We start from the raw sequence: 13,658 nt of genomic DNA, 5'->3' as shown, positions 1-13,658 counted from the left end.
TCAAATGGATGAAAATCGCCAATCGAACGTAATTAGTTTATCGAACGGAAGTCCAGTCGAATTAAGAGGCGCTGCGTCCCACTTCCTCCTCGTCGTTAATTCTTAAGTTTTAGTGCGCATCCTTTGAATATTCCTTCGGCGCGTTGGATTTTTGCCTCCGTATCGCCGAATCTTTGCGACGGCTCGACACACCCTAGAACAAACAAATAAAAAATTTAAATAGATGAAATGGGGTTGATGACGTTATTAGCAGTAAAGAGACGGAAATGGACAGAAATGACTGGAAACAGCCGTAAGTAGAAAAAGCTGCCGGAAAGGAGCGGTAAAAAGTCAAAAGTAGCCGAATAGAATGTGACTGATACATATGGTTGCTGCCCTCAGCGGGGAAAGGTGTAAAGGGTTTTCTGTAGAGGGGGGATGGGAATGGGGGGTTGGAAGAAAGTGCTGGGTGAAGAAGACAATTATTCTAAAAAAAAGTTGACAGCATACATATGAGGCATGTTGGTTTCATAAGGCAAAAATTTACTTTTTCCAACTTTTAGAGAGTTGAATAATATTGTAACTGTTTTAGCACGTTCGATTTTTTTGAGCGAAAGCTTAAATTACAGCTCAAGATCAGTGAAAGTCTGAAAATTTAAAAAGTCAATGTTGATATTTTTAGATCCTAACTTTAATGTATATATTATACTATATATTATACTATCATAATTCCCATTATGATTTCTGCTCTGTTAATTCTTTAGTGTGACCGAAGGAAAATTAGAAAATTCTTTGTAAAGGTTTTCGATTGAATTTACTTTTCTCAGTCCGCCATTTGACAATGTTCAATAATTCGAGGAATTACTTCTCTCTCACATTTTTATGTGGTTGCGATTTACAAAGTGCTATCTAGTGGTAATATCTCAGTTTTGTAAAAAAAAAACAAAAAAAAAACAGACAAACTCTTTGATCATTTATGTTTTATTTTACAAATATTCGAAAGGAGGGTAACTTTTTTTAAATACCCAGAAGGTTTAACACCAGGCGACACCCGCAATCAAAATATTCTGATTCATGCTTTCATTTCACAGAAAAATATCTCTGATTCTACCTCATTAATATTTATCATTTTTTAATGACGTTCAAAAGTATTCTCAGGAAACATCCGTTACTTAATTTTAGATCATCTTTCAATGTCTGGGTTCTTTCCTCATCATGGTGTCCTTTTGCAATGAGAGCTCACGACGGTAACGATCAAAGTAAATTTATCCTTCCAACATGCAAAATGCATCTTGTCAGTTTTTGTATACGGGTTTGCCATTCATCAAAAATGAAGGCGCTTACGATGACAAATTGACCGAGGAAGGTACTGGAATGACACATGAACTCATTATAACTTCCAAAGCATAAAAAGGAACCAGTATTTCTCAATATCTTTCATAAATTTCTGAAATTCCATGAAATATTTCACGTGAAATTTCAAGATTTTATTTTACATGAAATTTTGCCAACCTGACTCAGTAGTTTCCACTTAAATATGATTTTCATCAAATTTCTGACACTCACAACTTTTCCACCATCATAGTTCCAAAAACGTTTTGACGGCTTGTCACCGATGATTCGTACCGAACCCAAGAGCGCTTTGATGCACAACTTATGGAACCGGTTTACAACATGTCGACTTCTAGAACTAGAGCTTCTAGAACTTCTAGCCGAACGAGGGATGAACCCCGTGACGTCAGCGCACGTGCGTGAGCGGTGGCGGTCGCCTACGTCTGGCGTCATGTCCTCAACGGCGCTTCGTTTCTCACGGCTAACGGCTCATAAAGTCTGGAACAAAACGGGTCCGGGTTTTTGGGGGTGGCTCGGATGGGGGCAAGAGCGGATGCCGGGGGGCGAGGAGGGTGGAAGGTGCGCAGAAAGGACGTCCAGGAGATTCGCGGAAGAAAAGCCGCCCGGAAAGGCTTCGACACTCAGAAGGAGCAGCAACTCAGCACTCAGTTCTGTCGCCGTGCAAAAGGCGCTCGTCAAAGGTCTCGCCACCTGTCCTCTAGGATCCCCGTAAGTTGGACTTTATCTTCCTTCAGATTTTCCTTACCGTATGTCTCTTTAGGTTGTTGCATTGTTCGAACGGATGTTTCAAAAACCCTGCACCAAAAAAAAGTGAAGTTAATTTAACATTCTGGATGTAAAAAAGGTGTGCGAGAACTCACAGAATGCTAACTTACCCGCTGCGGCAGTTACTTTTACATCTTGACATTGCTAAAGTAACCACTGCAGCAGTTAATTCAGCATTTTGCAAGTTCTCGTACGCACTTTTCTTTACATCCAAAATGTTAAATCAACTTCACTTTTTTTTCAGGATCGTTCCCATGCAGCAGTGATCGCGATAAGTTGCAAGAGTGTACCACGAATTTATCGACGTCAATTTATTGCAATATTGCCGGAAAGGAAATTGCAATAAATTCGATTTCATCGCATCAATTTGAATACAATCGCGATTTTATCCATGGTGCTCTATTGCAATATTATCAAACAAAAATCGTGATAAATTGTGATGAAATTTCGATTTTATCAAACGCAGCTTTTTAGAGATAAAATCGTGACAAGGTTGAGGATAATCGCTCAGATGTTGAGGATCCATGCGATTTTATCGCTAAAAAATCGTATAAAATCGCAACTTAATTTCATAATATCGCGATTTTTCTGTTGAAAAATGCTACTTGGGTTGGTTACTGTGAGTGACGATCAAATGAATCGAGTTTAATAGGAGCGCAACAAGTCGCATCAAATTTGAACTAAGAAATGGAGTTTTCAAGTTTTACTCTTCCATAACATTCAACGTTGAGGACAAAATTTAACGGCTATTCTCACACTTTAAATATTTTTCTTCTCTTTAAATTTTTGAATTTTTGACAGGAGACAATGCATGACTAGATGAATTGGGTGAATTTATGCCAAAAGTAACTATGTTGAATGCAAACGCTTTGCATATAGATCCTTTTAGCATAAATATTAAGGCAACTAGTAAGATGTTAAAAAAAAAAAATAAAAAAAAAAAAAAAATAAAAAAAAAAAAAAATAGGCAAAAATGTAAAGGACAAAATTTAACGGTTACTCTCACGTTCAGAATATTTTTTCTTGCTTTTGAAATTTTGACCGGAGGTAATGCACGACTAGATGAATTGGACGTATTTTTGCTAAAAGGAACCATATTGAACGCAAACACCATGCATGATGTTTTAGCCAACGTGCGGTAAAAATCCAGAAAACTGGAAATCTCAAACAGAGGGAAACAGAAGGTGCACTTTGTGACCATGCATACAGTTCCGTTTAGCATAAATACGTCCAAATTTCAATAAAGTTATGTTATCGCAAATTTTAGTTCCAGTCATGGGATGCATAACCTCTCATTGTCAGTTCGAGACTTGAACTTTCATTGCAATTTCTTTATGCTGCGCTACGAGACGTCGCGTTGGGATTTTTGAAGCGGTTGCATGTTGCCTACCCTCCACTTTTCCGGCGCGAAAATTATCTGAGAATACCACGGTGGCGGATTTATGAATTGAGAATTTCGGTTTTACGGAAACACTATTCCAATCGATTTAAACACTATACCCAGTTTTTATTAAAATCCCAATTCCGTAGAATACACGGAAAAATATTCTTTACGGTTATGATGGTTTGATCTGCGCTATACAAGTCAGAAATCTCGATGCTGGCGCAACCACGGGACTACGGTCTCGGTTTATGATGTTCCAGATTTTTCGCTAAATTTTAATTTTTTTTTTTATTTTTATCATGTTTATAGCACAAAAGTTTTTGGAGTTTTGTACCCTCTCAAGAGTATTATTTAAGAAGATTTTGCGATACTAAATGTTTAAACCAATGAAGAGAAAACACAGAAGAGCCCTGTGGTCCACATACCTCAATGCTTTCCTTTGGCTGATCTCTAAGTGTACTTACGACTTTCTGTCAGCCAAGCGACGAAATAAGCTCTCACTAATGAAATGAGGTATTTAAGAAACGACCATGATTACCACCGTAAGTCTATGTAATAAAAATAAATCGATATCCATTCATGAGAGGATCCTAATCAGACCATCTTGCTGAAGCTCAATAATTGTGGACGAGCCAGAATATCCACCAGATTATCTGCAGCGGATTTCTCATGCAGATAAAGCTCTTCCGCGTGAATGCTTCCAACTTCCTCCTTACTTTGAGACAGCTTAGTTCATATGTAGTTTTTTTTCGTTAGAAAACGCGACTGAATGTTATTTTCAATAACGTATGAATCGCGCGCCAGCAAAAATATTGGTAATTGGGAACTAGTGCAGACCGACTTCTGGTATAGTTATTAGCATTAAATTTCGAGTCGATCATTGTATTCAGTTCATCCAAATAGCACTAAGATACAGATTAATGGATTTAAAATCTAACGAATTAAACATTGCAAAGGTTCTATGGTAGATCAGTAATAGTTGAAATGAAACTTTGCAACGTTGCAATGGTGCTAAGCTTGCAGAAAAAACTATTTAGTGCTCATGTCTAGAGACGTAGGTCAAATTATATCACTGTTAAGTACCAGCCTTGCCCGAATAGTGTCTGTAGCCCTGTAACTCTCGAGCTGGTAAGTGCCCAAATGTATTTTGTGAGGCCTGATACTGCTCTAGGACCCAGCCTCACAGCCGTTTTCCGCATTTCCTCTAATTGATCAATAAGTCGTAATTAATGTTCTTTGCTTCTCCTTCCGGATCGACCAGGAAGAAAGACAGACATACTTTTCAAAGAGAGTCATTTTTAAAATAGGAGTATAGTAGTTAGCAGTGAACTGTATCCTTCAAAATCAGGGTTCGTCCTGCATGTACCAAGCTTACAAGTGTGGCATTCTTCCCGTTTGAAGGCGCGTTGACGCAGTCGATCCTACGCTAGCATACCTCATAGAGGTAAAGGTCTGTTTCCTTTAAATTGAAAGGATATACGAGATGTGGATTCGTTTCTATGGATACCGCTAATGAGTCTCTGTGGCTAGAATTAGAATCACTTTTACACCAAGAGAACAACGTGTGAGGTCTTTAGGATATAATTGAATGGTTTGTTAAAGAAAAAAACCAAGTGCATCGACACGGTTTTGAGGCACTCAAGTTTACGAAAATTCAGTTTTACTTTTGCCAGTTCTGAAATTAGAAAAAACGACTCTGTTTGAATTAGATATATTCTTTTCTTTTTGCCAAAAGCGTGACTTCCGATTCCTGAGATCTATACTTTTATATTAGACGTTTCTCTGCCACATTGCACTCTGGTAATTATTGGAGAAGACTCAATAAATTAGAATCAAGAGCTTAGTTTTGTCCGTCGGTATGGATTCAGAACCCTTTGAAAACCAGTAGGGTATCCTGCATTAAATCCCAACAAGTCATTTTGCAAAATCAGTTGCCTTTCCATTGATGCTACCAATGTGATTCAAGGTGTGATTATGGCCTCTCGAGGTAAAAGATTAAAGAGGGAACGCAATTAGATTCTTCCTAGTTGAATGTAGAGTACTAAAATGAATAGGAGCTCATGACTTCATGAAGCACTTTGGATAAAACAAAAGTTGAACGTTGCATGCAGATGATTTAAAAGTGCAGAAAGCTAGGTTGTATTTGCTCGTGTCCCCGCAAAACTTTACTGAAATTATTTAGTGAGGCTATTTAGTAGGGTGTATTTACTGAGTTTTGGAACCAAATCTCTGCAATACTTTAAAAAATGGGTTTTTCGCCTAAGCGTCTACAATGGCAAGGTGGATTTCATGTGCGGCAGGTGATGATTGTCGCACCTACGTTAAGGACTCTTTAATTTTTTTCCTTTCGTATTTTTAAAATTGTTCTCCTCATGATGCAATTTTGACGGGCTTCATTTAACCTCCCTTAATCACAATGCAACGCAAATGGGACCTCCTAAGGAAAGGAAATGCTCAAGGAACGACAATGATTACGACCTTTAGGCAATTTTACATATCGTCCAATGGTACTGCAAAACCGGTCTTACTCCACCCAACTTGGCAGGTTCCATCTCTGGGGTGAGTGACCCTCCGAACTCTTTTCTCAATCTCTGATAATGTACTTTTGTGTGAGCAAACTGGGGTAATTTGATAAGAGGAACCTGGAGTATTGTCATGGAGGCCGTTTTGTTGACATAAGGTTTGATGTGTGCCATTTTCCAACTCCGCAACTGGACGCTGTCTTTGCGGTTCGATGGCCACCAGATAATTCTGGCCAGTGAACTCGCTCGTAATTAGATGCAACTCAAAATAGTTGATCGAAATTGAAGCTTTTTTTTCCGAAAATGTCTGGTGTGCCACCGAACGAACCAATAAACCGCACCGCATCGGCATGAATCGGACTAAATTTTGTTTAAAAGGGAACCACCATTTTTTGTTCATTTCAGAAACAACAAATTTGCTGGTACTTTCCCCATGCAGATAGGTGCTTTCACGAATGAGCCAGAGACACTGGTTTAAACTGGAGAAAAACCGCATTGGATCTAGAGTCCAGACTCTTGAAAACATTGACAAGAAAAAATACTCTTGATTCAATCAGATTTTTGCTTGAATCAAAAGGAAATCCGCTTAAATTAAGAGGCTTGGTTCTTGATTTAAGCAAAAATCCGATTGAATCAAGAGTATTTTTTCTTGTAGATGTTTTTAAGAGTCTGGACTCTAGATCCAATGCGTTTTTTTTCCAGTGTACTTAATGCAAATTATGATTGTATTGTAGACTTCGGCGGGAAGAAATGCCGATCTCGTATATCAAATCGATTCATTTTGGTGGGATAATTTCATCGGCTCGTGTGAAAGAGCTGAATAATGACGATAATATCGTTGCAAACCTTACAGAAAGGCGTAACTACACTCTGCAATGAGCCCTGTCCTCCACACAATGCAATGTTTTTCCGGGCTCATCTCAATAAGTAGTTACGCCCTTTTGTCAGCCAAGCGACTTGTATGATGATGACCGCGCCCGATACGAAGACTTATGGTTTCGGCATCAATTTTAGGAATTCATGGTCGAAGTTACTATACATGCTGGTGCTTTCATTTGTATCCCGCACAAGGTATGACAATTAATTTCTTTGTGGATTTAGTTTATTCAGTTTTATTCTTTAACTTTCATAAATCCTGGATCATCTAATAAGCTAACAAGCTTAACTGTAAAAAATTGGAATTCTGTTTCGGCTTATCATAGCAAAGATACTGTTGTAAGCAAGAAATTAGCTCTAAATAGCAGTAGGGGAGACCGGGGCTATGTTGACCAGATTTTTTGAAAACTTGTGTCTGAAGAAACAGAAGAATAGAATGCCATTTCTTTAATGCTCTAATCCTTGAGCATACAGTGTAAAATTAAAATCAACTGTAAACATTGTACAAAATACTTTAATTTTGTGAGTTTCATGCTTTTTTAAAAGAAAATCCATTTTGGTCAACATAGCCCCTGCTTGGGGCTATATTGGCCACCCCCGGGGCTAAGTGAGCCACCTGTAAGGAAGCTATGTTAAACTTGTTCAGTTGATTGTAATTGCACTTAAAAAAGCTTAGTATTATGCCCTTACACTTTTCTTTCGTAATGTTTGTAAAACTCAATACCTTTGGAGCTGAAAATTTAAAAAAAAAAAAAAAAAAAATTATAGAACAGTATCAAATTTAATAAGTGAGTTGGCGTGAAAAGCAACTTAAAAAACAATAAGAAGATCTACTTCTCCACTAAATAGGACCGTTTTAAACTCAAAGAAAATGGATTTGAAACCTTACGCAAAAAAAAAGTGTAAAATGTATGTTTTCTTAGTAGGTCAACATAGCCCCAGAAAAATGGTCCACATAGCCCCGATTGAGATTATCTCAAATCAAAGTCATCCAACTAAGAAACAAGGAGTCAAAAGCCATAAATCCATACACTAAAATCAAAGGAAAGGGGTCTATAGAAACAAAGATTAATAAGATACAAAATAAATACTCGCCACAGCAAACAAAATTCAAAATTAAAAAAAATCGCGTTTTCGGGCTATTTTCGAAGGTAACCAAGAATGTTACAGCACAGAGCATAACAGAGGGGGACACCATCGATGTTGATAGTTTAAATTGTTAGTCTACATCTCTGCCAACCTTTTTTCTAATCAAAACATCAAATTTACGTTTTCCTCTACAAAATTCTCAGAATGGTTATCATAGCCCCGTGGCCAACATAGCCCCGGTCTCCCCTAACCTTAGATTAAACGTTCTGAATGCTGACGGATGCCCCGCGACGGTTTCTGGTAAAGCTCCCTTCGATAATTGGTATTGATTTTCCGTTTCTGATGGGCATTTTAGTAGGCAGTATCACTATATTCTGAGTTAATGTGTTTAAGGAATAAAAAAATAAATAAAAAAAATAATAAAAAAATAAAAACAAATAAGGTACCTACATATCCATACTACACAATAATTAGTCATCAAACAAATGGATTGCAAGCGAGGGTTCTCTGGATACTTGATCGAAAACTCCATCCATAAGCATCACTACCTAGTACCTAGGTACCTAATTGGTTTCTCCTTCTCAAAATTGATCTCGCTGACAAGAGAGCCGACTGTGCTCTTGGCTCCTTTCTTTCAATGAATTTGGCATTTAAGAGAGGGAAACCAAGGTTTTTTGTTTACACATTGATTGCTTTCATTTTAAGTAATCGGAGATTTCTTCCTGTCTATTGAAATTGTATTTAGGACACAGAGGCTTTTTCCACAGAAATTAAAGACAAAAAGCTATGGAAACTCTACACAAGACTCCTCCCCCTCCCTCCATCAGAAAACTTAAGTCATTTCTGATAAGCTCGTAACAAATGCTATTGTGCAAGGAAGAGATTCGAAAAAAATAGGTTTAAAAGTTAGGTTAAATCGGGTAGTAGTTAAATCGGTTTAATCGTAAAATAGGTTAAACTCAAAAAGTAATTAACCCTCAATAATCAAAAAGTTAGGTTAGGAAATAGGGTGCACTACATCGATTTTAGTCTTCAAATATATTAAGAGACCAAATAAAATGAGGAAGAAATTCCCCGTTGCGGTAATATAAAGGAAATCGAGTTTACCTTTGACCTACAAAAAGAGCCCCAGAGGGAGGCTTTTAAGGGCAATTATTTGAACTTGCAGGATAAAGGCGTATTATGACGAGTAGCCTTGAAAAAATGTTAAATGAAGTGGGGTGTATAATCTGTCAGGTTATTCATTTATAATGAATTCGGAAAAATACGGTTGCAAGGTTAATTTTTCTCCGAATCGTTTTTTACGTTTACGAAGTAGGTTATACGCGAAAAATATGACTGAGAAGTCACATACAGGCGTGCTGAGGAAAAATGCCGAATGAGCATTCGGGCGTTGTCAAATTTCTCGTGATAAGATATATATTTTAAAAGAAAGCTACGCGTATTTTCTCTGTGAAATTTTCAGATTCATTAGGTTAAATCGCGAAGCAGATTCTCTGAAAATTAGAGACCAAAGGATTCAAGTGTTATCGCGAAAATTCGCATTTAATCAAAGGAAATTTGGCAGCGTCAGAAGGCACATACGTCGTTCCTCATTAGCATGGCGGTGTGGCTGTATACACAGCCGGCATCATCCGGGAGGCTCCTATCAATGTTGGATGCTCGAGGAATACTAAACGGAAGTGACAATGACGTCATTAATTTCCGTAAGAAAAGCCGTCGAAAACATTAGCTCCGTGAAATATGGTTACTACACGTTCAAGCTCACAGCCTCCCCTCCCCGCCGCCCCGGGAACATACGTCGTTGGAAGTTCTAACGTATGTCAGAAAATATTGAGTTACGGGAGTCGAGCCTCGTGGAGGGGGAGGGGGGGGGGTTCCTAGGGACAATTACGCTTCTTTAGCCCTCCTTACGATCGGCTGACACACTTCCACCATGCACGTTGTAAACACAAAGAGGCTCGAGCGAAAGTGTTGCGTTCAGGCCCCGTCGCAAGGAGCCAATTTTTCATGAAAATAAAATCTTGACATTTCACGTGTAATATTTCATAAAATTCAGAAATTTATGAAAGACATTGAAATATACCGGTTCCTTTTCATGTTTCGCAAAATGTATAAATTGTGACTCTCTTTTGTTTTTGTGTGTTTTAGTGCGGGTTACATACTCTAGCCCCTGAAAAATATGAAATATTTCACAGCCTCGTGAAGTTTCATGAAATACCTAACGGAAATTTCCAATTCTTCATATTTTTCATTTCACGCGTGCAACCCTGCAAGGGGCTCAACCAGCATGGTGCGCTAAAAATTCCTGCGTTTCTTTCATGTATTTGGACAGCATTGAGCAGAAAGGAACCAAGCCAATGCAACCATAGAATCTAGTGTTTCTTACCGTACTAACATCATTGTGTCAGAGCATGGTAAAATCTACCATATTTTTTCTTCAGTGAGCTGTCATCTGACTAAGTGTAACACTGATTTTTCTGCAAAACGGACAGGCTTTTTTTGTAAGTTTGCCTGTTCCAAAAAATCCTGGGTTTTTTTAACTCTTTATAGAGCCCGGAAGACTTTATTATCTCTATTAAAAAAAAAAAAAAAATCAACCACAACTCAATGGCCGAAAGGTATGACTCTTTCGCTTACTATTTACCAAATGCGCTGATACAAGTTCTAAAACATATATTTTCATTTGCGATTTCTGAATATCCTATTACCTGACATTAATTGTTCAATGGTAAACTTTACGCTTATAACCGAAATCATCCTAACAAAATCAGATATTGCCCAATTTTTTTCTCAAGTTGGGGTTGATTTTTTTTTATTTTATTTTATTTTTTAAAAGAGATAATAAAGTCTTCCGGTCTGCATGAAGAGTTAAAAAATATAGGCTTTTTGGAAGAGGCAAACTTAAAAAAAATGCTCTGTGAACGCACAAGGTATGCACTTGCCGATTGCAGGATCCTCATCCTCTCAAAATGTGAAAAATAGTAGTAAGCATCAACACGAGCTCTAAAACGTAATGTAATCGCGCCAATTCTAATCCTTCACCGAATATTAACTTTTTTTGCGTGCTTATCTTTCATCCATTTACTTTTCTGCATGAACTGGTAACATTGTATCAACCAACACTGTCTCACTGACCGAAAAACTTTGCTTCGAAAGGGGTAAAAGTTCCATGAAGACGTCTAATTATTGAACTTATCTTCAAACCGGGACCACATTTGGAGACCCAGAGTTGTTTGCTCAATTTATCAGAAAACTGAATGCAACGTTGATATGAGAAATGCCTCTACAATGACAAAATGTAGCGTTGTTTCTATGCGAGGCAGATTGAGGACTTTTTAGGCCCCAACTCCTGGAAGACAAAAATCGTAAATCTCCAATGAAGGAGTCCATATAGTTTCGTCATTTATACTGAACTGAGCGAAATATAATTGGGTGCAATTCAATGTGGAATGCAGAATGAGACCCAAAATTCGCATTGACGCGTGGATGTATTACTTCGTCGTCAAAATACCCTTGCGCACCCACAGGTCGCAGTTTTCGTCGGAAATAAAGGATTTTACTCGTCATGTACAACTGTGTTGGGGTGTAATTTGGCAGTCAGGGTGGGTCACGCGAGACGAGATTAATTCAGAGAGGGGAAAAAAATCTTGGTTTTAGATTCAGTCGACTCAGCCGCCGGAATTTAATAAAAACATTTGAATACGGGGTGGGGTGGAGTGCGGGAGGCGGGAATGTTTTAAGGTAACATCCTGTTTAAGAACAGCGAGACGTTTGAAATCTTTTAAGCTCCTCGGCTTCTTTCTAAATTGCGACCTAGAAAATAACACCTACGCAATTCTAGTGGCTGTGACTCATAATTTTTGCAAAAGTCGAGCTACAATCTGCGATGAAAAATATAAATTAGTACAATGAGCCACTGAATATGGTATGAGCTAAAGTACTACTTTCCTTTTTACAAAGTTTAAACTGAACGGATTTTAGCGATTTGATGCAATTATTCGTGTTCCGCGGATGTGCGTGTTGCATGTTCAAAATTGAAGGCGTTTTAGCTTTTCTCGCTTTTTCAAGGATGCACGGGACTCGTCAGTTGTACTGCTCTAATGACAGATTACCTACATAGGTAGAGTATTACTGGTTAGTGACATAAGAGCAAGGTATCTGAGGCCAATAAAACGGTCACACTTAGACCCGTTTCAAATCGTAGAGTATAAAATAATGTGATAATAATTACTCGCTTCAATATTTCAGAGCTCTGGAATTTAGAATGGGTCGATCCGAACCGGGTTTTACTGTTTTTATTGTATTGAAATTTCTAGCAATCTAGACTTTTTTAGAATGACTGATTCAAATTAATGATCGTCTCAATCTACGAATATGACACTGGTGTTGAGTTGGAATTGTGGTGTCACGATTCAAATATTCGTGCACCACGGAGATGTGCGACAGGCATGTTCAAAATTGAAGACACTTCCGCTTTCCTCGCCATCTTCAGAATTAAAGAACATTTGCTGAATTTTAATGTTGTATTTATCCCCGTCATTTTTCACTGAAAAACTGTAGAATATTCCTTATTGAATTTATGTTTCTCTTCCGACTGATCGTGAGCAAAATTGAGCAAAATTTTAGACCAGAATTTCCCGGACATTCTCGGTAAAAATGTAACCATTGCAGCGTATTTCGCAATTTTGGAATCGAGTACGTTCTATCAACTGGAAAACGATGAATCAGAGATACAATCTTTTTAAAATTACAGTCATCGATATGCCTGTTGCAATCTTATTTCTGGAAGACGACCGCGCATAAATATTTCTACTAAAACCAAAGAACCCGAGGGCTAGTCAGAGCGTTTAAACTAATAACAAAAAGGCTGAGGTGTGTTTTGTTCCTTGTCGTTTTGAACTTCACCCTTTAGGAAAAAGTCTCTTGTGGCAATGTGAGCATTCTTTAAGGTCTCACAAATTATAAGGGTACTCACGCGCTTGAAAGTCCGACCAGAATCTTTTAAAGTCAAATTAAGGGACATTGAAGCAAAGATAGCCGTCTTGTTCGGACAGATTGAAAGTCTACAGGGGCATTTGGAGGGGTATCCGTCAAAGTCGAGTCGAGTCGCGAAAATAGAACGGGGAAAGTGCTTATCGATAAACTTGACGGGGGCCATGAAAACGGAAAAGAAATGATATTGGGTAAGGCGGTAAAATTAGAGGAATTCATCAACCGCCGCGCGACTGAAGAGGTCTTAAAAGTCTCGGACACGTTAATCCTTGTTAAAACTCAAATAAAACAAAGATCTTTTGCGGTCGGTGACTGCGTTGATTTATTTGAAGCGCATTTTTTCCACCGAATTAGACTTTTTATAAATACAAAAAGTTTTACGATGCATTCGTGTGCCTGAATTGAAACTGTATAGCAATAATGCCACGTAATGGAGATGTTGCATGTGTGAGTGATTTGCGATTTGACCATTGATTCTTATGTAAAAGTTCGCGAGAAACACGATAGTGCCACTAGTTTTCTCTGAAATCATCTCCCAAGCTCAAAAAAAGCTCTCAAGTTGAGGCCAAAATGGAGGGGATATCCCCCCTTACCCTGAGAGTCCACGTCTACATCAAAACAAACTCTCCATGCAAAGATAGGGAGCAAATACATTAGCAGGGTTGCCACTTTATTTGGGGACTCCCAGAGGGACT

General features: G+C 38.2%; 1 protein-coding gene across 1 annotated transcript in view; it reads left to right on the top strand.

Moving 5' to 3' along the window:
• Window positions 1-1,594: 1,594 nt before the first annotated feature.
• Window positions 1,595-13,658, top strand: part of LOC109034949 (uncharacterized) — an 88,794-nt gene continuing 76,730 nt past the window's right edge. The window contains exon 1 of the mRNA XM_019048381.2: window positions 1,595-2,040. Coding sequence (XP_018903926.2) covers window positions 1,595-2,040 — 446 coding nt within the window. The remainder of the gene's footprint in view (window positions 2,041-13,658) is intronic.

The sequence above is a fragment of the Bemisia tabaci genome, chromosome 8 (genome assembly GCF_918797505.1).
Source record: "Bemisia tabaci chromosome 8, PGI_BMITA_v3".
Taxonomy (NCBI): Eukaryota; Metazoa; Arthropoda; class Insecta; order Hemiptera; family Aleyrodidae; genus Bemisia; species Bemisia tabaci.
The sequence above is the reverse complement of the archived record's forward strand: the minus strand, read 5'-3'. Positions and strand labels throughout refer to the sequence as shown.